The 14,048-nt window shown below is 45.9% G+C and overlaps 1 protein-coding gene across 1 annotated transcript in view; it reads left to right on the plus strand.

Annotated features, from left to right (window-relative positions):
- The first annotated feature begins 641 nt into the window (after positions 1-641).
- Positions 642-14,048, plus strand: part of SLX9 (SLX9 ribosome biogenesis factor) — a 329,697-nt gene continuing 316,290 nt past the window's right edge. Inside the window, exons 1-2 of the mRNA XM_082259972.1 lie at positions 642-869; positions 6,682-6,790. Of these exons, the coding sequence (XP_082116098.1) occupies positions 711-869; positions 6,682-6,790 (268 nt within the window). The 5' untranslated portion in view covers positions 642-710. The remainder of the gene's footprint in view (positions 870-6,681; positions 6,791-14,048) is intronic.

Genomic DNA, 14,048 nt, shown 5'->3' on the forward strand with positions numbered 1-14,048 from the left:
ATGTAACCGCCGCGTTACACACAGTGCCGTGATCATTTCATACCCTCCGTGCATGCGCACTAGTCAGCTCCTCAGCTGTTCCATTAGGTATCCGGGGTTGTGAGCATGCGCACTGCTGCGCTGCTCAGCTGTTCCTGACAGGAAGTGACGAGGGTAGGCATTTCTCACGGGGTAGGTAATTCTCACGGAACACCGGTCCAGAAGTGGTTGATTATTATTATTATACAGGATTTATATAGCGCCAACAGTTTGTGCAGCACTTTACAGTGAGGGAAGACAATACAGTTACAGTACAATTCAATACAGAAGGATTTAGATGGCCCTGCTCGTTAGAGCTTACATATATATAGTTGTATAATGGTAATTTGCACATATATTTGTTGAAGCACTAGTGCACTCCATATTTTTATATTGCCTTATATATGCATTCTTTATTGCTTTTTACACCATTATAGCGCTGCTCTTTATTGCTTTGATATGATTCCTTCCATTACTATACAGACTGGATGACAATAAGATGAAAAGGCATGGCAGTCTTCACAGGACGACACTGCAGTCTCTGGGAAGGTTTCTTGTGAACACATCTGCAGTGCACAGACTATTCACCCCCCAGGCGTCACTGCGGAACGTCAATGGTCGGGTGAAGGGGAAGGATATCCGAGCCGGACGTTGTCATGGACACGCAGCTCTCACTTCCGACAGAGTGAAACATGGTGGGGAAAATAAAACATACTCGGCAGAAGCTGCACCATACTGCGGTCCGGGTCAGCTCCCAGGAGGAGAGTGTTCCGGCTGTGTCCGAATACAAGCTCCCTGCAGATGGGGAGCCGCCCGAGCCATTGGCCTGGAGCAAGCAGGAGGGAGGAAAGGTGAGAGTGCGCCCATCCACGTGTCTGTGTGTGTGGACCTCTTCCCAGCGTGCTCTGCGCGGCTTCTCCATCTCAGTACAGCTACTAGATATATGTTCACTGCCAGACAATGTCCCCTCCTCCACCAGCAGGAAACCATACTAAGAATTCTACCAGCCTTGGGTGCCCCTGACTCTCTAATAAGAACTGATTTATTAAAGGATATGTGTAGCCCAAACTTTATTTCCTAGGTCAGGTTTTACTGCCTGCTTTCTCTTTTCATTACAGAGGTTTCCCCATCATTTCCTGTTCTAGTGACCGCTTTTACCTCACAGAAGTTGAAGTAGAACTTTAACCAAAAGGGAAGTTCCACTTTTCCTCCTCCCCTCCCCCTCCTCTGCCACATTTGGATTGTATTATGTGTGTGTGCACACTGCGGCGACAGGTCTAGTTTTGACATGTACCTGCTCCCACTTCCGCTAGGGTCGTCCAGGGTAATCCAATCAGAAGTTGTCTCCTCCTGCCTAAAGCCTTCTGGGACACGACACGCGTCTCAGAAGACTGTGGGACCTTTCAGATTACAGTGCAGTGGGAAACCGACTGCGAAGCCGTAAGGCTGCAGCGTAGGCTTTCTATCAGATTACCGATACCCGTCAGATTGTGTATTTACTGTCCATGCGTTATGCGTTCCACGCAGGATTCGTACGGTCATTAAATTCCTGGAAAAGTCATGGGATTTTGAAATGGCGCTTTCCTGGCCTGGGAAAGTTTTGGAAAATGACTGAACCCCACAAAATTTTGGAAAAGTCATGGAATTGGGAAAGGTGCCACTGTGGAGCAGATGCGTAATACTTTTAGTGACACATTTTACATGGTGTAAGCGTCTATCTGCATAGGAGGTAGGCGTCCTTCCGGGTCCGCGGGTTTTCCCTGAGACTGGCCAGCAGCAGCCGAGAGATGACACTAGAGAACCAATCAGGGGACTCACATCTGATCGAGGCAGCGGTGAAGTGCATAGTCACAGGAGGGCCGCATGAAGGTAATGACACGGGGGTGCGGTAACCGGTTTTGGCGCACGCATGCACCAAAACCGGTTACTGCCCCCCCCGCGTCATCATGGATCTGAACGGTCCGCCTGTGTAAAAGGGACCTTAAAAATATATGGCTTCATGATGAAAAGTATGAGAGGTGGCTGGAGAAAGATTTGACATTTCGAACATGGGAGAGGCAGTGCTGTCTAGCTGCTCTATAGGTGCAAAGCACCAGTCTGCAGCTCGACAGCTTCCAAATCCGATCGCTGGCTTTTTCACCCGTGCGCCTGAAGTGACACTGGCTCCCAGATTACTTACTTACTTGAAGTCATGGAATTTTACTGGTAAAAATGTGTGTGAACCCTGTCCACAGCGGCACTCTGACAGCTGGGACAGCGCTATGCCTTTCAAATACTTCATGATCTGACAGGTAGCAGTAATCTGATAGAGTACCCATGCAGACATCTTACTACACCCAGCTACGGTACGTCTTTTATTTCAGAGTAACTTTAGCAATAAAGTGAGCATATACTGTATAAATAAAAATAGTATATTGATATCTGTGATGCTGTTTGGATGTTTAATTTTGAAAGCAGAAAGGTTTAGCGCTGAGCAGTGCAGGGTGTACCAACATGGCCTCCACCACCTTCCTATTGCTGGTGTGCACCAAAACAGCATCACAGATGTCAAAATGCTATATTTATTTATATGCGCTCACTTTATTGCCTAAATTACTCTCAAATTCAAGACTTAGTTGGGTGTAGTAAGATGTCCACATAGGTGTTCTATCAGATTACTGCTACCTGTCAGATCATGAAGTGTTTGGAAAGCATAGTGCAGTAGAACGCATGTTTGGAACGCATGCACAGTAAGTATTTTTTGGTCGGAATGTCACTTTCATTACACGGTCTGACGGGTAGTGGTAATCAGATAGAACACCGGCTGCCCACAGTTAACATGACAACACTCGGGTCAGAAGACCAATAAAGAAACTACCCTATGTGAGGACAGCTCTGGATTCTTGGGTAGGTAAGTGTCTGTTTAATAAAAGTCAGCAGCTACAGTTTTTGTAGCTGCTGACTTTTAATTTTCGCACATTTGACAGATACACTTTAAAAGTGGAGCTCCACCCAAAAGGGGAAGTTCTGCTTTAAAGGAGAAGTACAGCCAAAGCTTGTTTGGCTGTACTTCCCCTGTGGATCACAGGAGTGGAGATCGTTTTGCACTCCTGTGACCATTTTCAGCTGACAGTGGGCTGAAGCCCACTGTCAGCTGACATTACAGAGCAGGTCCAGGCTTGGGCAAGATTGTGACAATGAAGTGGGGATCCACTCTGATTCCTGGACTGGCACCCGGATCTCAGCAGAAACAGCAGGTCCAACTGAGCCATCGGCTGTGTTAAATTACTTGGTACTGCTGCATCAAGCTAGGCAAGTATGATTAAAAAAATTTCCATTTGGAGAAGAGGGGGGTAGTGGATACCTGGTTTTGACAGGTTCCCCACTCCCACTTCCGCTCAGATTGCCTAGGTGATCCAAAAGGAAGTTCTCCTCTTCCCCCTTCCCTTCCCACAGTCATCTAGGACACACTACAGGTCCCAGAAGACTGCAGAACCATGCAGCCATGTTGTTAGTTACTAGTGGGCGGATGAACAATGTCCATTCATTATAGCGTGTACCGCAGTGTATACGCTGCCGCCTGTTCTGTGAAAACAGCAACTGGTGGAAATCTCCAATTATTGCTGCTGGAGAGTCACTGGAAGTGACTTGGTTGGAGATTTTTGCAAGTTGGAGTTTTCGGCAGAACACCAGCGTTTGGCAACACAGGAGATCCACGGGAGGAACGAAGGAACACAGAGCTGCAACCTTTGCAGACAGCCAGCATGCCCAGAGACTCCCCACTGCAGGAGATCCCTGATGTGCTTTTTTGTGTATACCCGAATGTAAGTGGTTTTATACTTTGTCTATTAAATGCTTAGAATTTTACACTTAGAAGGCACCTCTACTTTTGTCCTTTTATAAAAAGATGCTTCCTGATTGCTTTAAGCACTTGATGACCAGAGACGTACCAGTGGGTCGCTGGCAGTTGAGTGGCTATACTGGAATGATGCCTGCAGCTGCAGTCATCATCCCAGTATTGTTTTTTCAGCTGGTGGTCAGCTTTCTTGTCAAAGCAATCCCCATCCAGGTGCCTTCCATGGCTCTCCTGGGATTTCCCATCCGCCTGCTGACCAGGAATCAGATCGGCCCTGATCATCTCTATGGTCTGAGTTTTTTTCAGCCGGCGGTTGTCTTTCTTGTAAAAGTAATCCTAGTAGCTAATTGGCTGCTGGATTGCTTTTACAAACGGCAGTAAGGTACGGCTCTCCTGGGCTCTCCCATTCCACCTGGAGACCCAAGTGTGCAGCTGGCTGTTCCGCTTGTTGACCATAGAGCTGACCAAGGACAGGCATGGCCGCAATCCTCTCTATGGTCTATCAGACAGGAAGTGATGATCATTTAATCTCTTCTGGTTTCGCCAGTTGTAAACAAACCATTAGTGGTTTGCAAAAAAGCATTGGATCATACCAATCTTTATAGGGGAAGTGGATAGATGAGACTGCAGATATCAATAAAAGTGATTAAAAAAAAGAAAGTAAGGGACAGTGTAAAAAAAAAAAAAATAAATACAAAGCAAACAGAATTTTTTTATTTTTTTTTTTAAAGATTTGACTGGTCCAGGTGGGGCAGGACCACTCTCCTATGTCTAAAATGGCAATCACACTCCCACCTTCCATATTACAGTTGTGTTGGCCACCAGCAGTACCACCTGACAGGAAAGGGGCGGATTTCAGATTGTACTCTAACTTCTGGTCTAGGGTGACCATGCTCTCCCACTGCCTTACAATGCATGGGTGCTGTTCTCACCACTATGTGTGCATGGCTAATGGACTGCTTGCAAGGCTGCCCACATTTCCTAAAATGTTTCAGATGAAAGAATGATATCCATGGCAACAGTACCTCCAATGATTGAAGTGATGATCAGCTTGCTGTCAGCAGCCAGCCATGGTCCAGCACCGAAAAGGCTTAAGCCTCGTACACATGCAACGATTGTTGGCCGACCGATCGGCCCTCTTTTGTCCAGTGTTGTTGTGTTGGTTGAAATGTGCTCTAGACTGCACACACATTTTTTCGGCCAACAACAACCAACTTCAGAAGTGATGTCATGTGTTGGTTTACTTTCCGTGTGTTTTTTCTTCTCTGAGATTGCCCAGTCTTGCTCATCTGATTTTTGTCTGCCGAAATCTGTACTGACAGACGAACAATCGGCCGTTCTGTTGACGCCCAACAAAAATTTTATAGCATGCACACCAGATTTTTTTCGGCCGAAAAGTCGCAGTCGGAAGCATCATACTAACAAGCCGACAATCGGCCGATCGGACGTTGGCCGAAAATTCACGGCCAACAATCGTTGCGTGTGTATGAGGCTTTAGTCCCCTAGCGCGACTTGTCAGGCGACTTGGTCGCTTGACAAGTCGCGGTGGGTCGCCTGCCATTGATTAGCACAGTGTCCAGTAGAACAATCCATTGTAAAACAAATGTATCTAATCTGGAAGCTTAGGCTTCCAAGTACTTTGGAAGGGACATGTTTATAAGTGATGTAAAAGGAGATTGATTAGATATGGAAAGTTGTACTGTACCATAGGTTAGCGATAAGAAGGGCCACTTAAAAGTGGTTGTAAACTCTTACATATACCCACTGAAATGACTAGCCTCAGGTGATACACAAAGATGAAACAAAGTCCTCCAACATAAGTTGTACCTGTTTATATGTAGTTCTATCTCCTCTACAACCTCTTAACGCACAATTTTTTTACACATAATTTCTTAGTTCCAGAAGGCAGGGGGCAGGGTTTTGATGTAACACGCTGCACAACACATAGCTTGGTGTAATCTGAGACCTGAGTGGAGGGAATGAACACACCCTCTTCTTACACAGTCTGATATGGAAACATGCACAGCTGAGGCTGTCAATCACATTTGTTGGAGGGGAGATGGCGCCCTCTTCTGGGATTGCTTTATGTTGGCAGAGTCTGCCAGAAATGACTCTTGCAGACATAAATCACAGTAGGTGCTTTGGACAGGGGCAAGTATACACTATATATATAATAAGGATATACTTTGATAATTTTTCATTTCAGAGGTTTGCAACCACTTAACACATTTTTTTTGTGGTGCATAAATGTAAAATATGCAAAGATACTGATAATTACACCCAGCATACAGAACAAGAGAAATAGTACAGTTAGGTCTTTGGCACACGGGAGGCCTATAAACCCATGTCTTTAGGATTTCGGGGTTTTTTTTTTTTTTTTCTAAGTGATCTAAGTGTAGCTTATTGTTTTGTATGGCCTTGCACATACATGTACTTCAACTTCAGTAAGATCAGAAAAAAAATACAAACCCTTGCTGGTCAGTATTTTTACGCTAATATATGTGCGTACACCAACTTCCCTTAATTGAGAAAAGCTGTCTGAATTACATGCTGTTCTCCGCACCGCACCAGTGTGAACCCAGGCTAAAGGTGAAATCTGGTTGCTCAAAGCTATTGCAATATGTCAATTGTTTTTTGCACTGATTAACTAAATTGTACATTTTCTTGTGTCTTGAGGTTTCATTTATGGATGACATCTTCATAAAACATGTATTGTAGAGACACCGGTACATAGCTGTGTATTCTTTTCTGTACAAATTGAATGTTAATTATAATGGTTGCTTTCAATGTTTATGCATTGTAAAAATTACTTTTTCTCGTTTTTTTAGGACTGGGTATTTCTATCCTCACATATTTTTGCCTCAACAAAGATTGACCCTAAAGAATTAACCCAGAAGTTAGATGTGGACACACAAAGTTTGGCATCAGTTAAAAAAGGTACAGTGTGCTTTACATTGCTTCTACATTACTCAGTGTAAACCTTTACTAAGCCCTGGTTATTCAAATCCAGAAAATCCGATGAAGGAGAGAATGCATTAAAAGTGGTTACCTTCTGTAAAAAACACATTTTATAACCATTTGTAGATACAGAGACATGGGCTGTTTAAAGCATTGTTAAACTAAAAAACAAAAAAAAATGTGATCTTTTGCACCTTAACAATCATTAGATGTGATTAGGTTGTTTTTACCTGGTGATCTGGCCAGTAGCTGTGTAAATTGTCGGCACTGTACATTACTGATAGAGCAAATAAATAAGTATATACTTTTGGACTCTCATTCCTTTTTGGTCTGACGCTCTTTGCAATATTTCTTTGGCTTGAGTTATTCGGTTATTTTGGTTTCGCTCTATACAGAGCATTTCCTTTACATTTTTCCTGTTTTTGTGTGTCATCCACATAGGAAATGGTAAGCTAGTAAGTGAACACATACATACGCACTTATGTAGCACATTTACTCTTGGCCTTCTTAAACAGGCCTAAAGGAATGACAGAGTGTTCAAAATGAATTTAAAAACTGTGCTCCAGGCAAATGGCAAAATACACAGGTGGGTGTCCAAAGATGGGGGTTGGAGCTTTTTTCTGTGCCCAATGATTTGTATCTTTGTCTATCCAGCTCTGAGATTTAAGCCCCTGTTGACATCGGGCTGATTTGACATGCGATTTTTTAATGGCAAATTGCATGCCAAATCGGAGACTATTGCCGGCAGAAGCACCGTCTGAATCGGTGCGCCGCAGACTTTGCTGCGCTGCACAAATTCCCAAAACTTGTTCCTGCACTACTTTTGGCAACGTTAGGGGTGATTTCAATGAACATCTCTGCATGAACCACGCAGATGTCTCTCAAATCGCACCCGAAGACTGAAATGCTGGTTTGAAATTGTGTGAGTTAAGCTGAATTTGCACAATTTCAAACTTGCATTCAGTGTGACCCTAGGTTTACCTATAGAAGGGATCTGGCAGCTTTTCAACTGTACAACCACTTCTGTCAGGGAGACCAAGGCTCTAGAGCTGCTAGCTTTTTGTTTAGATCCTGTTCAGTGGCGGCCCGTGCATAGGGGGCGCCAGAGTGCCGCCCCCCCTAAAAAAAAAAAAAATGACAAAAAGAACAAAGTTTCTAAAAAAAAAAAAAAAAAAAACGTGTTCGCAGGCCTATGCGCTCGGCCTGGTGGCTATGGGGGGGGGGGGGGGGGGGGGGGTTACGACCCAGAAGAGGCGCCGATTGGCTGCCTTCTGGGGGCGTAACCTGGGCGCAGGAAAAAGCGCTGAGCCACCCCCACCTTCGTGATATCCTGGCTGTGATTGGTCCAATCTCCAGCCTGGACCAATCATCATCCAGGACATCGCTGACTCGCAATGGGGGCGGTGCCGGTGCGTGCGTCAGTCACGCACCGTCACCGCCCGATCTCCTTCCCGCCGCCCGAACCGGAAGACTGAAGAGGAGGACGTCCACGGAGCTGCTGCTCGTCTCGGTTCCCGGAATCCCGCCGCCGTCAGAAGGTAAGTGATTGAAGCCGACCTGTGCCATGCCTGTACCATCACCTATGCCATCACCTGTGCCATGCCTATGCCATCACCTGTGCCATCGCCTGTGCCATCACCTGTGCCATGCCTATGCCATCACCTGTGCCATGCCTATACCATCACCTATGCCATGCCTATACCATGACCTCAAAGTCATGCAATTTTTTTACCGCGTTTTTTGCCGCGAAGCAATGCCTATTACATTTTTTTTTTTACATTTTTCTTTTTGCGCCCCCCCAAAAATTTTGAGCACCAGCCGCCACTGATCCTGTTACTGCCGCAGTTCACACCGTGCGTTCCTGCATGTTTTTGACAGCCCATTTGTATCATGGGCTGTCAAACGTTGAAATTTGCATAAAGTAATGGCAGGTGTGACTTAAAATGCCTTACTAAACCACATGGTACTGCGGTACCATGCATTTTATAGGCTGAAAACTCTAGTGTTTGCCAGATGTGTTTGGGTGCTGTTAACATTTAATGGCACCCACGTGTGTCTAAAGAGGGCAGCATGTTCATGTGGGGTGCACATGTTTACCTCACTACAAGTAGTGTGAACAGGCCCTAAGGGTTAAAAAAAAGGTTAAAGTATATGTAAAACCGAAACATATTTTATTTTTTTTTGTTTAGTATTTGATAGGGTCCTTTCACAGGGGCTTTCTGCCCGGTAGACTCCATTTTGCTCAGTGGGGGATCGATCTGCCGATTCCTGCTGAGCAGGCAGATGACAGTTCCATCTCCGATTACTGTGCTGAGACAGACCTGTCAGAGCCCCGTTCTCCCCATGGAAGATCGGATGAAAACAGACTGCCTGTCCGTTTTCATCCGTTCCGATCCTCCAGACGGATGGAATATAGGGTTACCATCCGTCTAGATTTCATGGATCGGGTGTCAGCGGACATGTCACCGCTGACATCCGCTGCCCCATAGAGGTGCATGGAGTGTCCGATCAGGTCCGCCTGAAAAACTGACAGGCGAACCTGATCGGAAATCCTGTGTGAAAGGGGCCATAAAGTAGGAAATAGTTAGGCTGTCTGCCTCTTTGGGGCAATTTTTCCCTTCACTTCTTGCCCCAAAAACACAGCACAAAGTATATCATCTACACAGTGAATCCAATCAGCGGGTACACAGACAGAACGATGTTCTAATCTTTCCACATTCTGCCAAAATAAATAAATAAAGCTTTTTATTAGGTGGAACTACACCCTACTTTCATTTTCAGCCTAGGAAGCTTGGTCTTTGTTTTGTCAGTTGTGTTGAAAGCACAACTAATGTGACCTGGCGCTGCTGGGAATGTAACTGTTTTTTTTATTTTATTTTTTTTCAAATATTTTATTTATTTAAAGGCATGAACAAGCGAGTTCAAAAGGATGCAGCATTAACAAATATATAATTTTGCTTACACAGTGATCCATCTCACGATATTTTATAACAAATATTAACTGTGTAGTTTTTTAACAGAGAAGGTAAAGTATTGAGATAGAAGTTAATTAGAACAGAGATTTGTCTTGTTTGAAGTTGAACCGTGTAAGTAAATCTTACAATAAGGGAACCAAACTGCCTATTCTCCTTTTTTTTTTTTTTTTTTTTTTTTTTTTTTTTACCCTTTAATAAGTAACCATACAGTGAGGTAATAGTATGGAAAGCCAAAAGAGGGGGAAAAGGAAATGGGGAAGGAAAGGGAAAAAAAAAAGAACCCTCCCTCCTAACCCTCGAGAAAGGGAAGGGGAGCATGTAGGGAGGGTCATGAATGTCATTAAAGAGCTCAGCCCAATCCTGCAAGGAGTAACAATTTCTATGTAGTTTATGGTCCCATAAGAATTTTCCCTCTTTCGGAAAGGACAAACATGTTCCATATCCTCCAAGTTTTGGAATAGTTTTCCCTTTTATGTTGCGTTGTGAGTATGAAGTCCTCCATTTCATTGATTTTCCTCTACTTTGTGTAGCCAATCATTAATAGTTGGTGGGTGCTGTTTTTTCCAATTCAAGGGAATACAAGACTTGTCAGGATTCAGAAGGTGACGTATCATGGAATTTTGTACTTTTGCACCGGGATGTTTAAAACATGAAGTAGAAAAAAGGCTGGATCATCAGGGATCTCGTAATCGGTAAGCTCTCGGCGGATTTCCTGAACCTCACTCCAGAAGTGGGTGAGCTTAGGGCAAGACCAGATGATATGGAGTATTGTTCTTTCATCCCTCCCGCATCTCCAGCAGTGGTCAGATGTACTGGGGTGGAATTTGTGTAGCATGTGAGGAGTACGGTACCATCTCGTCAGAATTTTGTAGTTGGTTTCCTGGATCTTTGTACAGATGGATGATTTTAATGAGAGTCTAATAATGCTTTGTTTTTGTTCAGATGTAAAAGGGCAGTTTAAGTCTGTTAAATAGTCCGGTGTTTTTGGATCCGGTGGACAGGCGGGTGGAATCCCTTTTCCGCCACCTTCATGTGTTGGCGGGTTCAATCCGTGTCTATTCTGGTATCAGATGCTTACGGAATGGGTAATGGTTTTTAAGGGGAACCTAGATGCTGACTTAGTTTCCCCCGGAGTTGATGGAACTTATGGACCAAATGGCTCAGGCCTTGGTGTTCCTGTGTGATGCGTCCTTGGATGCGGCTCCCCTGGTGGCCGGAGTGTCGGCTGCGGGAATTGCCATAAGACGCATGGTTTGGCTGAAGATCTGGTCAGCAGACCAGGCTTCCATGAAGGCTTTAACAGATGTCCCTTTCCTGGGAGAGTGATTTATTTGGCGACTCGCTGGATGAGTTGATCAAATGTCCAACTGGTGGGAAGAGTACTCTTCTTCCTCAATCCTCCAAAGGTAAAGCACCCCGTAGTAAGCGGGAGCTTTCTTTCACCGCTCATAGATGTTGTTTTTCGTGCCTCAGGGGCACAAGATAAAGGTAAGGCCGTTCGTTCAGGGCTTCTGGATGGGCTAAAAAACCATGATCAGGCAAGACCAAGACTGGCCAGTCCGGTTCTGTGGAAAAGTCCTCTTCAGCATGAAAGGGCGCCCTCATCCGTTTCTGGGGTGGGGGACGTCTGCGCTTCTTTCAGGAACCCTGGGCTTCCTTCATTCAAGACAAATGGGTTCACAAACTGATTAATTCCGGGTACAAGATCGAATTCCGGTCCCAGCCGGCGGACAGGTTCTTTTAGTCAAATCTTCACCTGTCTCCGGACCATTTGAAGGATCTCTGAGACGTGGTGCAGGATCTCCTTGCTCAAGGAGTGATTGTGCCGGTTCCTCTGCAGGAACGATTTCGGGGTTTCTATTCAAACCTGTTCACTGTGCCCAGAAAAGAGGGCAACGTTCGTCCAGTCCTGGACCTGCTTTGTGCGAGTGCAGAAGTTTCAAATGGAATCCATTCAGTCGGAAGTGGCGTCTTTAAATCAGGGAGAATTTATGGCTTCCATCGATATCAAAGATGTGCATCTACGGGGGACAGCGGTGATTTCTCCGCTTTGCGGTGGCAGAGGAGCATCTTCAATTTTTGGGGTTACTCTTTGGTCTCGCCTCCACTCTGAGTCTTTACCAAAGTACTGGCTCCGGGATTGGCTTTGTTGCGCCAAAGAGGGATTGCGATCCTGGGATATCTGGAAGATCTATTGAGAGCGGACTCTCACTCGGCTCTGTTGGGCGACCTGTCGATTACAGTTCAGACATTTCAGGAATTAGGGTGGACTATCAATTTAAAAAAAATCTGCTCTGACGCCTTTAGTGAGTTTGGATTATCTGGGGCTGACTCTAGATTCCGCCTTGACGAGGGTCTTTCTTCCTCAGGAAAAACTTTGGAAGTTGCAGGGGGCGATCCGGTTGCTGTTGGGAACCAATTTGTCCTCACTACGGACTTGCATGAGAGCCCTGGGTCTGATTGTATCAACCTTCAAGGCGGTTCCGTTTGCTCAGTCTCACTCGAGACCTCTGCAAAGGAGATTCTTGCCAAATGCATCAGAGATTTACAGTCTTTAAACAAAATAATACGCTTGAGTTAACTCACAAGGTCTGCTTTATCCTGGTGAATCCAGTCGCCAGCATTGTGTCAGGGCAAGTCCTTCCTACCACTGTTTTGGACGGTGCTCACCGCGGACGCCAGCCTGCCAGGCTGGGGTGGAGTGCTGGGGGAGCTCTGTGCCAAGGGGACCTGGTCAACAAGAGGAGTCTTCCTTACCGATCAATATTCTGGAGCTCAGAGCAACCAAGCTTTGCCTGATCCACTGGATGAATCGGCTACGTGGTTCTGCGGTTCGGATCCAATCGGACAATGCCACGGCTGTGGCTTACATCAATCAAGGGGGCACCAAGAGTGTCCTGGTGGCCAGGGAGGTGGCCAATATTCTCGTATGGCAGAAGACAATGTTCCAGCTCTTTCCACAGTCCACATTCCGGGTGTGGAGAATTGGCAAGTGGATTACCTGAGTCGTCAGGTGCTGGATCAAGGGGAATGATCCCTTCATCCGGAGGCGTTTCATCTCCTCTGTGTCTGGTGGGTAACTCCGGAGGTAGACCTGTTTGCATCTCGCTTCAACAAAAAAGTCCAGAGGTTTGTGGCCAGGTCTCAGGATCCCACAGACGCCTTGGTGGCTCCTTGGAGCCAGTATCGGCTAATCTCTGCCTTCCCTCCGCTAAAACTCTTGTCAAGGCTTCTCCGCAGGGTGGCGGGGGAAGGAATTCCAGTCATTCTAGTGGCTCCAGACTGACCTCGTCGGTCTTGGTACGCAGACCTAGTAAAAATGGTCACGGATCCCCCCCGTGGAGACTTCCTCTGAGGGAGGATCTGCTGTCCCAGGGGCAGATCTGCCATCCTACGGTCGCTGGCTTTAACGGCATGGCTGTTGAAGGGCAGGTATTGAGAGATAGGGGTCTCTCTGAATCTGTGATTCCTACCCTGTTGAAGGCTAGGAAGGCGACTTCTAGGAAGATTTTGCATCCTACGTGGAAATCGTACATTTCATGGTGTGAATCGCTGCAGCTGCATCCTCGCTTATTTTCTATAGCTAGGGTTTTGGCCTTTTTAAAAAAGGGGTTGAGCAGCGGTTGGCCTTGGGCACAATCAAGGGCCAAGTGTCGGCGTCATCTCGCTCCCCAGCGGAGTTCCCTGTTGCCTCCATGGGATCTCAATCTGGTTTTGTCTGTTCTTCAAAAGCCTCCTTTTGAGAACATTAGGGAAATTTCTCTGCTTTCTTTATCCAAGAAGGTTGCCTTTTTGGTGGCGATTACCTCTGCCCGCAGTTCAGGCTAATTCATTGAAGGGTCAGGTTCCTCCTTTCCCTGTTAAGGCGCATTCTACTAGAGCGGTGAGTGCCTCTTGGGCTTTTCGCCATCAGGCCTCAGTAGTGCAAGTTTGTAAGGTGGCGACTTGGTCGTCTGTGCACACATTTACAAAATTCTATGAGGTAGATTTGTTGGCATCTTCGAAAGCATCCTTTGGCCGCACGGTTTTGCAGGCTGCTGTTTAAAGAGACTTGTTTGTTTCTCTTTAGGGGGTATTTTCTCTGATGGGTGATCTCCTGTTCCTGGTTGAGCTTTACGTTACCCAGTTGGCTACGTTTAGCCTTTGGAGTTTACGTTAACTATTTGGTTTGGGTTTTTCCCACCCCTCATGCCTACACTGCTTTGGGACGTCCCAATGGTCTAAGAAGCATAAGAGCTGCATCTGTCAATGGACGATAGAGA

The sequence above is a fragment of the Pelophylax lessonae genome, assembly GCF_965119305.1.
Source record: "Pelophylax lessonae genome assembly, chromosome: 6".
NCBI classification, from domain to species: Eukaryota; Metazoa; Chordata; class Amphibia; order Anura; family Ranidae; genus Pelophylax; species Pelophylax lessonae.